Below are 17,399 nucleotides of genomic sequence, written 5' to 3' on the forward strand. Positions count from 1 at the left end.
CTCGGGATGCCATGGAAAAAATTGCCATGACAGAGTTGAATGATAGGATGTGGTAAAATCTCATTTCGCTCTCTTTATAACGCACACACATACACACACACACACACACACACACAGTGTTTCTAAAGAGCTGAGCTTACATTCTTGTTTAAAGGTGAAGTACTCCGTGAGATGCCGACACTCGTGGTTGCCCCTAAGGAGGAAGAGGGTGGTTGGGTGGTTGATCTTCAGGGTCCACAGATAGAGCACACACTGCAGATGCAAACAGAACATGCACATCACCAAAATGAACCACATACACTAGCAAAACTTTCATGTATATATGATTAAAAACAGCTGATCTGAGCAGATTATATCCTGTCAATCAAAAGGGGGTGGGAAACCATGTCACTCTGCAACTCATAAAGTGTGTGAAGTTAATGACTTTTTACTGTTAACCCTTTAAGCGCCAACGTCGCAACATTGCAACAAGACGTCGTATTTATGCCACGCACGCTTAAGTTTGCACAATGGGAATGGGGATGGCATTATCTACTATTTCCTATTACGCAACTGTTCACATGCGTTTTACTACTATAGAGTATAGTAATAATTTAGAACTTTCTCCCGTTATTGTTGGTTTCCTCTTTTCTAATCATTTGGAATGAGAATATAAAAGTAAATTAAAACATGCAAATAAGTTCAAACATCAGTTCAATATCTACCATTTCCTGAATATTATGAAATTCAAGAGAGATGAGTATATCTACACCCCACATAAACTTTGTCATCCCCAACATTTTTCTAATTTACAGTAGATCTCTATCTTTAAGCCCTTTCAAGCCACAAGCTTTTGAAATTTTGATGTCAAAATCCAGCATTTAAAAAAAAAAAAAAAAAAAAACCTTGGTGCCTAAAGAGATAATATAATGTTAAAGTAGGGTCTATTTGAACCTATGAATACACTATGAAACAATAAATGGCATTTTGAATAAATGGTCATAAATGTGACGTGACAGATCGCTGCATCTCAGTTCAAGCAGCAGCGTTAGCCATGTCTTTCTCTAAATGCATGTTACAGCATGAAAAAACATGCATGAATATCAAAGCTTTGTTAGAGGTAAAGTACAACTTACCGAAAAGTATCATGCTTTGTGTAATCGCTCCGTTTTTCAACCACTGAACGACGTCAATAAAACAGCTCGTCACTTTACAGCTTGTGAACAATGTCACTTTACGTTGCATGTACCTCAGAAAAGTTACCCAATACTCACAGTTTGTTAGTTAGCTATAAAAACACTAGGGAGGAGCTTATTAAAATAAACAGTAGTTGAATATGTAGTGGGATCCCTGTATTGTTTAACTATATAACTATATATATATATATATATATATATATATATATATATATATATATAAAAATTAAACCTTAAAAATTTTTTAAAAATCAGCAGATATCATTTTGAATAATCAGGTATCGGTATCTCTAATCATTAGTATTTTGATTTAGCTCAAATGCTAATATGCAGGTTTAGTGTTTAAGAGGATTATACCTCCATTACTCCTGATATTTTATTAAAGGAATAGATCACACAAATGAAAATCCTTCTATTATCATAACAGACCACTAATATTGACAGTATGCAAATTTCCTTTATGCACGGAATATACTCTGTAAAGAAGACTATCGTATAATGCAATGGGGTTGACTTGTCCTTCCATTACCAACAGTTCCATCAAAGAAATAAAATAAAATGTTCTTAACCAAGTACTCCAATCAAATGAGTTAAGACATTTTTACACACACACACAAAAAGAATAGAATGCTATTTTTCCCATGAATTAATTTTATTTTAAATCTATTTTCAAGATTTTAACTGGACAATTTTTTTTTTTCTGTAATGTGCTAAACATTGTTGACTAAACAAAAGTAATGATGCTGAAAACTAAGCTTTGCATCACAGGAATAAATTCCATTTTTAAAAAATGTATTAAAACAAAAAAGGGTCTTGATGAACAAGTGAACCATTTTTAGTTACTGTATGTACACAGTAAGAAGTATGCTAGTATCCTCAACTTAAGACTACCGCTTACAGACAAGTATTACCAAAACCGAATCTCACTCAAAACACAATGAACCACAAACACATCTGAGCAGACAAAAAAACATTTTGCTACATTAAGCAAGACTATGATTTCAATCTTTTCACATTCTCTTCTGATATCATCTCTCAACTAGCAAGCACTGAAAAACATTGGCCTGTCTTGTCATAGGTATGCTATCCCATTAAACACCTGCAAGGCTTTTGGGTTCACACCTGGTTACACTAATCACAGAACACCGCTGTATAACAGTGGACAGGATGTTTTCTCTATCCTCTCAGGAAAGATACACTGCGTTTAGGTTATAGTTATCTTTAAAGCTACACTGTGTAACTCTTTTAGATTATTCTTAGCTAAAAACACTTCGTTCTTTCAATTTATGTGCTAATTTATGTACATTTACTTCCTTCAAGTAATAAATTATTCTCGTGAGTGTATAATATGCCATTGAAAACACATATGGGTAAGGGGTTCTAATGTCGGTCGCCATGTTGCCTCTCCATCTTGAATGTACATTAGCCAAAGAGGGACATACCTGATAATTCAAGCTTCGCCTTTTGCGTTTACGTTTGAGTTAACACTCATGGACGAGGTCGAACTGGAAGCCAGGTTAATCTTGGACTACATTGGCCACCGTAGGAGTTAAAATGAAATCGGAATTGAGAGGAACAGAAACTAATATTCACTGGATGGTCATTTACCTTTTGACCACTAGATGGGGGTAAAAATCACACAGTGTAGCTTTAAAAAGGCCAGTCCTATAGTGAAAGAACTACTGAAAACAAAGCGTACTCCGCACAGATCTGGATGTCGGGGTGGGGCGAAGTCTGGTGGCCTAACCTACGAAACGTTTGATGACTGCAGCGTCTCAGTCAGAGGGCATTAACAGGTGGTGTGGCCGATGACTGAAGTTCAGTCCTTTGTGGTTTGTGATGTCCAGGGAGGGAGTAGGAACTTAGCGTGGCCTTTATTGTGAAACACACATGCTCTCTATGCGTCTCAGGTGGCCCACAGCCCTGAACCCTCAACTGTGTTTGATGGTATTGAGCAGCGGTGTGTCTGCTCTCTTACGCCACCTCTTTTAACCATGACATTTCTCCCGTCCCTGAACTTTGCAACCAAAGCGAGATGCAGAGGTGGAAGCTTTGAGGACTCGCATTGGATCATCAAGGCTAACGATATTAAAGACTGCAGCTGATAAACTGGACCAGAATTTTTCTCAAACCAGTTTACACGTAACCTCGATGTTGAGAAACGCTTTGTGGCCTACAGGATGGCAGGATCAATAATCCTTTAATGCCATCTGCTTAATCATTGTGGTTGCTTCACAATGATGATACAGCGCTACAGGCCGAGGAGACATGCTGATTGCATCATCATGCATCCTGGTACAACAGAGGCTGTTTGAAAAGCACAGCCACATGGCATCTTCTGAAGGCCAAGTTCCATTAAAAGTGAACATCTCAAACGTTTATGTGCAAGATGTGTTCAAAGCCTTAATTCAAACTAAACCCAAAAATAAGGTCAGGTTATTTAAATTTGGGTAACTGATAGATGTTTTCAGGTGATAATAAAGGTTTTTTTAAAATATTTTTTATGTTCTGCCTCTCAATGTTTCAACCAAACAAACGTTATATATTGCTACTTAAGCATGTTGACATGGTCAAATGCATTACATCGAGTTGAACATCATAAACTCAAATTCGATTTGTTTTGGCATTTAGACTAAATATATTTGGTTGTCAAACTTTCAGTGTATCATTATGGCATGCTATTGATTGCCAGAGAAAATAAGGATTTCTCCACCAGTTAAAAAAAAAAAAAAAAAAAAAAAAAAATTCTGGACAGTTTAAAAATCATAAACTGAAGCTACACATTTATGTGTTTGTTGATTTTTTTTCTTTTGTTTTTTGTTAGTACCAGGAGAAGAACGTCTACGTACACTCACCGGCCACTTTATTAGGTACCCCATGCTAGTAACGGGTTGGACCCCCTTTTGCCTTCAGAACTGCCTCAATTCTTCGTGGCATAGATTCAACAAGGTGCTGGAAGCATTCCTCAGGGAGTTTGGTCCATATTGACATGATGGCATCACACAGTTGCCGCAGATTTGTCGGCTGCACATCCATGATGCGAATTTCCCGTTCCACCACATCCCAAAGATGCTCTATTGGATTGAGATCTGGTGACTGTGGAGGCCATTTGAGTACAGCGAACTCATTGTCATGTTCAAGAAACCAGTCTGAGATGATTCCAGCTTTATGACATGGCGCATTATCCTGCTGAAAGTAGCCCTCAGAAGTTGGGTACATTGTGGTCATAAAGGGATGGACATGGTCAGCAACAATACTCAGGTAGGCTGTGGCGTTGCAACGATGCTCAATTGGTACCAAGGGGCCCAAAGAGTGCCAAGAAAATATTCCCCACACCATGACACCACCACCACCAGCCTGAACCGTTGATACAAGGCAGGATGGATCCATGCTTTCATGTTGTAGACGCCAAATTCTGACCCTACCATCTGAATGTCGCAGCAGAAATTGAGACTCATCAGACCAGGCAACGTTTTTCCAATCTTCTATTGTCCAATTTCGATGAGCTTGTGCAAATTGTAGCCTCAGTTTCCTGTTCTTAGCTGAAAGGAGTGGCACCCGGTGTGGTCTTCTGCTGCTGTAGCCCATCTGCCTCAAAGTTCGACGTACTGTGCGTTCAGAGATGCTCTTCTGCCCACCTTGGTTGTAACGGGTGGTTATTCGAGTCACTGTTGCCCTTCTATCAGCTCGAACCAGTCTGGCCATTCTCCTCTGACCTCTGGCATCAACAAGGCATTTCCGCCCACAGAACTGCCGCTCACTGGATGTTTTTTTTCTTTTTCAGACCATTCTCTGTAAACCCTAGAGATGGTTGTGCGTGAAAATCCCAGTAGATTAGCAGTTTCTGAAATACTCAGACCAGCCCTTCTGGCACCAACAATCATGCCACGTTCAAAGTCACTCAAATCACCTTTCTTCCCCATACTGATGCTCGGTTTGAACTGCAGGAGATTGTCTTGACCATGTCTACATGCCTAAATGCACTGAGTTGCCGCCATGTGATTGGCTGCTTAGAAATTAAGTGTTAACGAGCAGTTGGACAGGTGTACCTAATAAAGTGGCCGGTGAGTGTATGTAACTTCTGCACATATAGTTTTCCCAAATAACCCCTGTGTTATATTTGTTCCAAAGTGAAAATTACCATATTTACCAGAATTACATGCTACGGGGGAAGTGAAAGATCACACCAGTCTCATGTTAGCAGGTATAAATGTAAATTCTAGTTACTGTAATTTCAATAATATTTGTACTTTTCTTCATGCATAATGCCTTGGCAAATAGACTTTTTTGCAAACAGAGAAGCAAGTTTAAATAATTTTCTATGGTATTCGACAGCATTGAGTTTAACATGGATTGAATCTGTAGCATTCCTTTAAACATGCTTATTTAGGCAGATTATAAAAGTTGTTGACCACTTAACCCAATTTTACATAACGTGCGACCATTACAGATTAACACTCACCTCAATACTGAAATAGCCTCGATCCACATAGTCTCCCAAAAATAGATAGCGCGTGTTTTGCGGGGAACCCCCCACCTCAAAAAGCTTCATCAGGTCGAAGAACTGCCCATGGACATCTCCACACACTGAAGATGGAGACAAAGCATAGTAAGACAAACTCTTGAAAATGAAACAAAAACAGAGTGACATCATTGGAAGTATGTTGTCATACCAAAAACATTGGAAAACCTTACATATCAAATATCACATTGTGTACATGCAAGTAAAAAAAAAATTTGGGTAGCAGAAATGCTAAGATTTGAATAACTGATCTTAAAACCACTAGACGGAAATGTAAAAATAATAGACCCGCACAAAACAGAAAAGTGAAACATATTAGTGGTCACCCTAAACAGGACGTGGGCCAAACCATCATCATTTCCTCTTAAACCTCCACAAGGTAAAAAAGAAAAGAAAAAAAAGAAAAGGTAGAAAACAGCAAGCAGAGACACCGTCTCCATTATGCACACCACCATTTTTTTTGCTTTTCTCTTGTAGGCCAATTATCAGCCCACAGTGCGAGTTATGAAAAACATGAGTGTGCAAAGGGGGGAGTTAAAGGGGGATAGATGTGGATAGACGTGCCCATTTATATCCACACACCTGTTTGTGTGTTCGCTCGAGTCTATGGCGAGTGTTGGGGGTTTCCTGTGGCCTCCGCCGGGGAATTAAAGTGTGGGGGTGTGTGTGCGAGAGAGTCTAGGATGCAACTGTTTCTCTGACCTTTATAGAGCAGCCACATTAGGTTGCTGTGGAAGACTAGCTCCATATGAAAATAATCACGCTCTTCTCGCTGGCTTGAGGATTATGTTGAGGTCAAGACTAAACCTTAAAGATTAAGGATGACATCAGAGATGCCCTATCAAGTCACCATAGAACCTTGAGGGTAATGTTTCATAACGTTCTTTATGATAGGAACCATATTACTGGGAACCAACAACCTAACTCTGATCTAATTTCGCATCTAAGGAAGGAGGCATTTGGGTGAGCACCGTTAACAGTGGGCATCGTGTTTGTCTGTGATCGTACGGCACTAGGTGCATGGAAGAACCTGTGAGAACCACATCCTGGATGTAGATTCTGGTTGTGAATCACGACAGGTTTGTAGTGTCACCGCACAGTGAGTCATCAGAACAAGCATCACACGACTGAGTGCGCAATAGCCTACCTGTGATGGGGGCCTCCACTTCCAGCATGCACTTCTCGTGGCGGAGGATGTTGGCGCCGTCGTTGATGATGCGCAGGGCCAAGTCCTCCTCCAGGCGGCCCTCTTTCACCAGGTGGCTCTTCAAAAGCTCCACCTTGGGCTTACCGTCCTCATACAGCTCTTTCATAGTGAGCCGCGTCGTAGGAGGGTACGGCACCGCTGGGGGGGGAAGAGAAAGAAAGACTCAATTCTTTACTCTTATTAGTCACAGGGAGACCCTGTTGGCGAGCATTATACATTAGAAAAATACTGAGCAACTACAAGACGACATTATGTGTCTTTTTGACTGTACAAAATGGATTACAGCTTTGTGCCGGAGCACAGACCAAGACCCCATATTGATTTGGTGCTACCCGTTAGAACGTTGCAACAAATGTCTAAATTTAAAGCAGCATGCAGAGTCGATAACCATGTGGTGAAGTCAGACTCTCTAATAGCATCCGAGACCGGGGGTTTCTCCAAGTTAAGGAAGTGCAGCTCCTTCACAAATTCAAAGCCAGATGGTGTGAGATAAAAGCACTGAACCATAAACAGAAAGGTGTTACTAAAAATATAAATATCTCAGCCCAAGATTTTCTGATCCACTTTCAGGCTTCAATCAAAAGTAACTCAAAGCTTCTATCTATATTGTTCAAACTAGACTTTGAAATGTTGGTTTAGGCCTGACCCAGCCTAATTGTTCAAGATTTTAAGACCAAGTGTAAAAAAAATATGCAGTTTTGCACATCACTATTGCCTGTGAAAACTCGCCACAATGTTGCTAGGGTGTTCTGGGTGGTTGCCATGGCATTGCTATGGTTGCTGTTCTGAGTAGCTAAGGTGTTCTGAAAAAGTCAACATGATTTATTTTCTTCTGTTTCATTGTCCACCAGCCAAAAAACATACAATAAGCCACACGATTTGAGGTATCGTTCATTGTCACAGCATAAAGCGTGCAGTATGGGTTACATGCTAATGTTTAATCCTAAGCATTATGGATTTTGAACACCAAACCCTAAATGTCATGATGCAAGGGTGTTCTGAAGCCAGTAGCTAAAATATTAGTTTCTCATAGGTGGTTTATTAAATAGAGGCCACTCCATCTTCTTAAGTTGTGCATATTTGGAAGCGGAGCCACTCACAAAGTTACAAAAAATACTGAGCGAGAGTGAAACCTGAGTGCTGAACACTGATGGGTGGGGCAGCATATATTTTCTAAATTCTTTGGCAAAAAACTGAAGCTGCCATTTTCATCTGATAATTCTCTGCAGTCTAAATTTTGGTGCACCCCTATATAGCAATAACCTTAATCTCAATATAGTGTTGGTAACATATTAAGAAAGTGAGCATTACTGTTTGTCACGATCGGATCAATGTGATTTTTCTGATACTCTGAAATAAATTGTCTTGATCGGTGACTGTGAATAAGTTGACCAATGACACTGCTGCATGGCATGATTTGCATTTAACTGGTTTGGGAGGAGAAGAAAAAAAAAACGAATGCAAAAACAATACTTGCACGTGATGCAACACTAATTAGCATTGCTTCAATTCTTTCCCTGATTACAAACTAAACTGATGTGTGAAACTTGACGACATGGTTGCAAGACGACAATCTATTACTCAATTCATGACGATAACTGAAGACATACAGTTTGCAATGAGGTTGTATGAAAAGCGCAATGCCAATCTGCCTTTCAGAAACTAAAAGTGACATGTATGCACGGTAATAACGGTTACAGTTATTGGTCTGAATTTGGGACTCCCACAAAGCTATGTGGGTTATCAGAACACATATGGCTACAGCTGGTCCCATCCCTTCCCCCAACCAACGCACACAGGCCTTGTTAAGACGACATGAAGCCCTTGCCGTTGTGGAGAAGACAGCTTAAACAAACCCTTGACAACCTGGGGGCTGGGATTTTACATTCAGACACAGTGCGCATGGGTGAGTGGCATGCAAACAAATGCCTGCTGGAATTGCTCTGCAACCCCCGAGCCTTGAGCTATTTTCAGTTGCAGGAATTCCACAACATTCAAACCAGTTTAAGAGGAGTGGGGACGTTACGTCCTGAAGTTAGGGTGGGGTGGAAGGCCAGCTGTTGGCATCGATACGGAATCCTCTCCGCTAGGGTCACAGGCCAGGTTGGCACGACTCACTTTTCAAAAGAATGTGGGTCTGGCCGACGGCCACGGCTTTCAGCGCTGGGACCACAGGCATTATAGACCACAATAAAGCTTCAAGCTCAGATGACAGGAACCTTCCAGGGACTCCAAAAGCAGAATTAGGATCAATTTGGGTTTTAAAATCAACATTTTTTCAGGGGCTGCTCAGAGAAAAATAGTCGAGATGTTGGTCTTGTTGCATGCCAGTATGAGGAAGAGAAACAAGGTGAATCTTTCATGCTTGACAGAATAAAGGAAGGACACCTGCTCATTTGCCTATATTAACTAAAGCCGTAACAGGCCTATTATCTGGATCGAGGTTTGAGTTCACTCTTCTGCAGCAGTGGCGGCGAAAATGTGTAACCTCTCAGTGTTGTGCATTTGCATGTGAAAATTAAGCCCTCAGGGCGGGAGGGGGATTTTACTATCAAAGTACCAACATACTGTGAATATGATCTCAAAACCTAACCCAATGAAGTCCCACTTAAAAGGAGGTCAGTTTTCAAAAACAGTGCTTTTGAACTTGGTCATTTCAAAGCAGTCAAATCATAAAAAAGTGCATTCAAACATGCATTTGAAACCAAATTGATTTGGATTCTGTAATCTTAAAGGAATAGTTCAACCAAAAATTAATATACGGTCATCATTTACTCACCCTCATATCGTTCCAAAGTTGTATGAATAACTTTTTTTCTGTAGAACATAACATTGTGAAAAATCTTTTCGCTCATATAAGGGAAGTCAGTGTGGGGTCTAACGTGGTTGTTTTGGACCTCACTGGCTTATTGTTTAGACAAAAAGATTTGAAACATTACTGAAAATAACTTCTTTTTTATGCAGAACCAAGTAGGTTGGTGATTAAAGGATGATAGAATTTTTATTTATGGATGGACTATCCATTTAAGAATAATTTCTACCAGACCGCATGTACATTAATAAGGAAGCTAGAAAAGATGTTACTTCCTGTGTAAGCCTTATCTGTGGTTTTATCACACCAACCGTTTTTTGGCTGAATATTAGAGAATGTTTTAGGTAAGAAATCACATGGACTTGTTCTGGGCAAGGATGACGAGAGCTATCTTAGGAGGTACAAGCGAACCTAGAGAGACGCCGTTGTGTGAGACGGGCCCGAGGTCCGTTAATCATGCATGAGGACAGAATAATTACACAAGCAGGGTGACGTTGACCCTGACAGCTCTAGTTTCTATCTGTAAATAAGCCAAAAGGTCAAAACATCAAATTTACCAGCAGCCTGACAGGGGTCCAAAACTTTATAGCATCAGCTGCATAACTCAATTCCAGACAACAAGCATTAGATGGTGATTTGATTTCATGTTGTTGAATGTTGATGAGAGATGCACCAGTCAATCAGCAGTCAAAAAGTGACCAGTTGCCAATCATGTGCTCAATACAAAAACAAAAAGGTCTGATTGATGGCATTTTTTTTTTTTTTTTTTGTATGGCTGATCTCTTTTCTGGACTTGTACACAGATTGCTTTGCTTTGTAAAATTTCCACACAAATAACATTTTGGGAAATTATTGCTAAGTTTATAACCATGACGTTAACACTGGCCAGAGACAGGACACGCAGAAGTATATATATAAAATTGCAAAAGTAAAAAAGCAGCAGGAACAAACTATATACACATCCTATATTGGATATTAAAGGTCCCGTTCTTCACGATTCCATTTTTCAAACTTTAGTTAGTGTGTAATGTTACTGTTAGAGCATAAATAATACCTGTAAAATTATAAAGCTCAAAGTTCAATGCCTAGCGAAATATTTTATTTAACAGAAGTCCCCTTTGAAAGCATACAGCGAACGTCTGGTTTGGACTACATCCTTCTACTTCCTTAGTTTTTTAATGACGTAACTAGGAATACACAAATTCCTAGTTACGGGGCGTGGTCTTGTTGCGCTCCCACGGAGAAGAAGCACTTCAGCTGCGCATGAATCTGCAATTTATGGTAAGAGGCGCGACATTTCCTGGCAACGTGCGATAAGCTGCTGTCGAATCACAACACAGCAGTTCGCTGGCACAATCAGAACTCGTTACGTGTTTCTGAAGGAGGGACTTCATAGAACAAGGAAGTCATCGGGCCGTTTTTATTGGACAGTGAAAACAGCAGTGTACAGATTGGGCGGGGTTTATCTAAATTCCCATTTCCTTGTAACAAAAAAATAAATAAACCGTGAAAAAGGATTGTGCATCCCTAGTTTTGATGTCTCCCCACAACCACCAACAAAAAAAGCGACCCAACTTGAATTGCTCTTTCATGCCAACCTTACAAGCTTTCAACTGACTGCTGGTCCATGTTTAAATACACAGCACAACAACTAGGCCTACTGCACTGTCTGCCGTTCTCAGCAGGGGAAAGTGAGAAAAGAGTTGCGTGGAAACGTCTAGCAACTAATCAAAGCTTTTAAAGGCACTTAACCTCAGCTTTCCTCCGCCTCCGTGGTATTGTTCCAAGCAAGGCTCGGCTGATGAGTGCGGAGTAGAAAAGTGCCGCAGCAATCCTTGATTCCCCACGCTCCGTGCTTTAGCTGTGGGAGGACTCATCAAGACACGGCCTTGGTGAGAACCTCAACTCCCACTCAGCACTTCAATCATGCCTGAGTTCATTCTCACAAAGATTGTAGTCCTTTTAAAGACAAGCTTCAGTTATTTTACCTTCCAAACTATTTTTTTTTTGGACGAAACACATGAGCATGGAAAATTTTTTCTTTTTACACTCGAGTTGACTGAATTCATCTTTCATCGGCCAGGAAAAGAAATGCTTAGCCAGAACATCTCAAGGTGGTATCAGAATACGGGCGCAACAGCACTCAATGCTTGATTGGTCATTGGGTAGCAGTGGTTTGAAAGTGCTAACAATCAACAATAGAGTGCAACAGTCAGGTTCTGGAAGAACAAAAACTCACATTCATTTTCTCCACAGGGAAATTGACAGTATAATTATTACGTTTAAAGGGTAACTAAACCCCTGGTCAGAGCCTGACTCCACCCACTGGCAATATTTGAAAAATGCTGAAAAAGTGGGCTGACTCCAGCGGAGATAGAGGGGACGAAATAGATGCTAAAACACTCTATCCTGATCATTTTCAATACTCGCAATTCCAACTCCTGCCTCGCTACAGTGGTTTTGCCGAAACAAGCTGGTTCTTATACTGCCAAGGGCGTAGCTCGTGCCAAGAGCGTGGTGAGCTGAAACGTGCGTACGCCACGAAGAACCGCTAACATCCAATAGGAAAATTCAACTGCAGTAGCCACCGTTCAACCTGAAGAGGGCAGCACTAAGACGTTTTTACACCATATATTGTAGAAATAAAACGCTTTATACTAGGGATGTCCCGATCCGATCCACGGGATCGGTATCGCGCCGATACCGGCCCAGAACGCTAGATCGGAGATCGGAGGGGAGAAAAAAATATGAGCGATATCCAGTTTAGCGGCGCAGCCTGTCACGTGATGATTGTTGTGTTTACGCACACGCGCAGAGAATCACTCTCGCTGTGCGCACGGATTCTAATGTAATCGGATTCCACCCACAAAAGCTGCATTTCAGTCTTTTCAGAAATTCATTGGCTATCAGAAAATAGCGTCATTTCATTCTCTATTGCAACTGGATAGATAAACTGTCACTCAAAGAGAGGTAGGTACCGATCTTCACCAGGCACGCTCGTTGGCTGTTGGAGTTTAGAAGACACCCCTAACACTCGCCGATTGGCTAAAATGACCTGTCAATCAATAGTTCATGGGTCAGCGGCCATTTTGACATTCTTTTTTCTCCAATGTTTACGTTTCAACTGAAGTTAGACGGATCAATAGTGTATTATATGCTACGTTCACATCACACCGGACGCGAATCGCGCGTCAAATTCGTGCCTGACGCGTCTAGTTTGACGCTTGACCACTAGTGTTAATTCGCGTGTCAGAATCAAAATCCGTTGGCGGTCATTGATTGTTTTTATGTCGACCGAGCATTCATCAAGAGAGTTACCGCTCTGTATTTACTCTGGAGAGCAGAACAGCGGCGTGGGGGTCATCGTCGCCGTATATTTGTGTCCACCGGACCCTTCGGAGCCGAACCGTTTGGCGAGTTTCACCATTTGCTCGCTCCAGGAGCTGCGCTGGATGACGGCCGCTGTCAGCGGGACTTCCGCCTGTCACGCGCCCAGTTTGATGACCTGTTGTCCCGCATCTGAGCGAGGAACACCCTCGCCCGGCCCCTCATCCATCTAATCTAGCTGTCATTTATTTTTGTTTTGATAATAAATAGAGCCAGCCTTCAAAAGTTATTAACCTGTCCTGTGATTTTTTTCTCTCTCTCACGTCCAGACACGAATTTATGCACATATGTTGATTGTCTTTACAACATAATACTATTTCTAGATATGGAATGAACATTCAATACAAAATGAACATGTCTCCATATAGAGATAATGTTTTAAGTGATGAAACATTTGCTTTGTTGTGCATAATCCCACCATGCATTTAGTCATATTAACAAAATAATTTATTGAAGCATCCAGACACTTCACCACGTGAGCAAGCAGCTAGGCTCCTGATTGGTTAACGCGGCGCGAATTCACGCCAAAGTTCAAATTTTTCAACTCGGGCGGCAGACGCGAATTCGCGTCAAACGCGTGAATGCACAACGCTCAATTCGCGTCATTCGCGCCAACTTGACGCGCGAATGAGGCGTATTCGCGTCTTCCGCGCCCCGCTCCACGCCTCATTCGCGCCGCAGGAATTTTTCACGCGCGTATAGCGTCTTTGCATTGACTTAACATTGAAATCATTCGCGCCTGACGCCCTATTCGCGCCCGGTGTGAACGTAGCATTAGTGCGTCGAAGTTGTGATAGCGCTGTCGGCTAACGCGAAATGCTACTATTTACATTCCATGGATGTTTATTCATACAATTGTTTTGGACTAAAAACTTCTTCAAATTGGATTGTATGGACGCTTTACAGTGAAACCAAACCATTTTTGTTGGAATGTGGACTAACAGATGGCTAATTGGTGAGTTTCTTCCAGTTTGTGTTGGTTTGTTTTGGCTGTTGGTGGTCTGACAAAGAGACAGATTGTGCCCGCTGTGTTGATTGTATCTTAAAATGGTTTACGTCGTTCGAATCACGAGTTTCTCAGCTTTCCAAAGATATGTATTATGTTTACTTTTGTGTTTGTTTTGTTTTGTCTTTCACAAAGTTAAACCTATAAACCACCCTGTGGGCCGTATACGGCAGGTCGGACCACGAAAAAAAAAATATCGGACTAATATCGGTATCGGCAAAAGCCAAAGGTGCGGCATCGGTATCGGTATCGGAAGTGAAAAAGTGGTATCGGGACATCCCTACTTTATACACAAATGTCAAAAAAGTTACTCGAATCAATGACTGGTATTAATAAAGATCCATTCTTATGGATCATTAACTAAAAAAAAAGTTGGTTTAGTTACTCTTTAAAGACAGACCTAATATGAGGTCTGAGTTTGTTAATTGATGGTATACATTTTTGTTGAATCCATCTGTTTGCATTATTTCAACTTACTCTTAAAATAACTGTTTAAAAGCTGAATTCCTGGTGAGAAACCACATTACCCATGATCCTCTACAGAAAATGTCACCAGAGTCGCAGAGAGAGTTGCTATATGCAAGGATTTTGATCGTGCCACTAGTCTTGTACCATGTTTTTTTTTTTTTTTTGTATATATATATATATACATACATACATACTTTTTCACCTTAGTTGGCTTGGTTCATGGATTATAAAGCTTTAACAAAGACTTTTTAAAAAATCCCTATGGGAAAAATGAACGGGAAAAACGCCACTGAATCATTCCACAATCAATGTTCCCTCTCCGCTGTCTTGTTTCGTTGTAAATATCTCAGGTTTCAAGTACAGTAGGCTTGCTATGATAGTTGGTGTTACCAGTGTTCAGAAGCAACACCAGTTACATTTCTTGCAAAACGTTCAACCTTCCGCAACATGGATGTCTGACCACCGAGGCCTACAAAAAATAACAATTTTCAGACAGCCTGCAATTAAACATACGTGTAGCATAAAATCCAGGTGTTGGAGTGCTTAAGCTGAAAAGAGGCATCCAGTGAAACCTGGAACTAATTTGAAGCTGAAATGCTCCTGTTGCTGCAAAACAGGGATCACAGATTCTAGACAGAAACAGGCTTTGGCTCTATTTAATGAGGAGGGTTTTTTTTTTTTTTTGTCTGTGGCGATTTAGATCGCTGAATGGTCGGCCTTGGGAAGCAAGATGCAAGTCATTACGGATCCAGAACTAGACTACTAGAGAGCCCAGTGCTATCAGCTCATTACAGAGACCTAGACGTCTAATTGAGCCTGATCAGCCAAAACACATTGAGCTGACAGCAGCATATAAAAGACTGAGAGGAGAGAACACACTATATATGTCAGCGGACACACTAGTTTTAATCAAAAACAAGACCAAGTTCCCCAGGTGCTTATACCCATGAAGCTACGGACCAAATGATCCAATTAGCGTATTACTCTACTGTGTCTCACTCCTTTGATATTAGAAACTCCCATGAGCCCTTGATAGGGAGCTGACACACCACGTAACCACGGGTCAATCCTGTCTTGAGTTTAAAGATTATTCGTATAAGGTTAATTGGGATCACACGGATAACTTCAATTAGTTTAGTTCTATCTCAGTCAAGGGAGCAAGGTAAAGTGACACAGTTTTTGAGCATAGAGTTATCTGAACTAAACTGTCTCAAAATCACTGACGTTGCCTAAATGCCAAGGAAGGATGGAAGCAAGAGCCACAACATAATATAATGTACGACAATAGCAGAGTCAGTATTTTGCGTAAACCTCAACAGTCTTTCTGAAAAAGTGTTTTTAAGCTCACCAAAATATTTTAACATTATAAAAGTTAGATGAATCTCTCATTAAGATGTATGTTTATTCAGTTTTTAAATATATAACATATATATTACATATAAAGTAAAAACAGAAAAATCTTATTTTAAGATTTATATTTATGTATATCAGAGGCTCTGATGTATATTACGAGCAACCAGAAAGACCATCAAAATTTGTTTACATTTTAAAAAGGTTGCATGCATGCATATATATATATATATATATGAAGAGTTCAGATGCAAAAGCCTCTAAATGCCATTTGAAATTTTCTTCTTTAATGATGATTTTTATCAAACTTGTATATTTAAGTTCAGTAATTTCACTTAAACAACAATTAATAGGTAATTATCATTGCCATTTAAGTGAAATCACTGAACTTAAATATACAAGTTTGATAAAAATCATCATTAAAGACGAAAATTTCAAATGGCATTTAGAGGCTTTTGCGTCTGAACTCTTCATATATATATATATATATATATATATATATATATATATATATATATATATATATATTAGAGAAAAACCTGCAATTTGTAAAATTGAATTTTCTTCTTCTTGGCACGGCTTTGGTAGTTTCAATTTCATGTATCACCGGGGCTTTGCATATTCAGACCACTGAGTAACATGCATTCCCACTAAAATCCCTACAATGGTCTAATTCACTAAGAGCTTTCCTTCTGCGTACTGTTTGCACACTGCAGCTTAAAACTTCATTGATCTCATTTAATTCATGCCAGTCCATCCCATACAGTCTTAGCTAACCTGTCAAATTAGCCATTACATGTGTGTCATTAGACTTTCGAAGTTATCCAAAAGTCAGTCAACACAACAGATGTTTACACTTGTTTATCTTTATATTACACATAAACTGAATGTCACCCATCAGCTACCAGAGCGGGTTAGCTAACACAAAACCAGGAAAACTGAACAAAAACGTACGGTTTCACATAGAAAATGTACCTTTTACGAGCCGTTCGGTGGTGGATTGTTTATTCTGCTCCTTCCCCGACATCCTTCAGTGTTTCTCGGTGGAATAATTGTAATTCCTCCTTGTAGCTGAACCCAGCTAGTCGCGTTAGCCCGCTAGCTCGGCTAAGCTACTGACGTTTCAGTTCGAGAGGAAAGTCCTGACCGCTCCGCTATAAAAGCGGGGAAACGGAGTCAGCGCGCTCGTCCGGGTCGGCTTGTTGATATGTACACTCAAACAGTGGGGGAAAGGGGAAGGGGGAACCCACTATAGCGGCAGAGTTTTATTTTCTGCCGTGTCTGTCCTTCGGGTTTGCTCACACAGGCGACCCAGCTGCTGTCAATTTCTCCGAGGGAGTAGCGATGTCCGATTCGTGAGCGAATCGTTCGGTTGAGTCGGATCTTTTCAGGGAATCGTTTGAACCTGTTCATATATCCTGTCTGAACGGCTCGTGGTCGAATACGACTGAATCGGTTCTTGATTCAACAAT

At 40.5% G+C, this 17,399-nt stretch overlaps 1 protein-coding gene across 2 annotated transcripts in view; it reads right to left on the reverse strand.

The window, feature by feature from the left end:
* ppp3ccb (protein phosphatase 3, catalytic subunit, gamma isozyme, b) overlaps positions 1–17,278 on the reverse strand; it is a 33,844-nt gene extending 16,566 nt beyond the window's left edge. For both annotated transcript variants that reach the window (XM_039676120.2, XM_039676119.2), the window contains exons 1-4: positions 16,903–17,278; positions 6,845–7,042; positions 5,638–5,762; positions 141–252 (exon numbers count right to left, since the gene is read on the reverse strand). In XM_039676120.2, coding sequence (XP_039532054.2) covers positions 141–252; positions 5,638–5,762; positions 6,845–7,042; positions 16,903–16,954 — 487 coding nt within the window. In that variant the 5' untranslated portion in view covers positions 16,955–17,278. The remainder of the gene's footprint in view (positions 1–140; positions 253–5,637; positions 5,763–6,844; positions 7,043–16,902) is intronic.
* Positions 17,279–17,399: the final 121 nt, after the last annotated feature.

This window comes from Pimephales promelas, chromosome 23 (genome assembly GCF_988280905.1).
Source record: "Pimephales promelas chromosome 23, fPimPro1.hap1.1, whole genome shotgun sequence".
NCBI classification, from domain to species: Eukaryota; Metazoa; Chordata; class Actinopteri; order Cypriniformes; family Leuciscidae; genus Pimephales; species Pimephales promelas.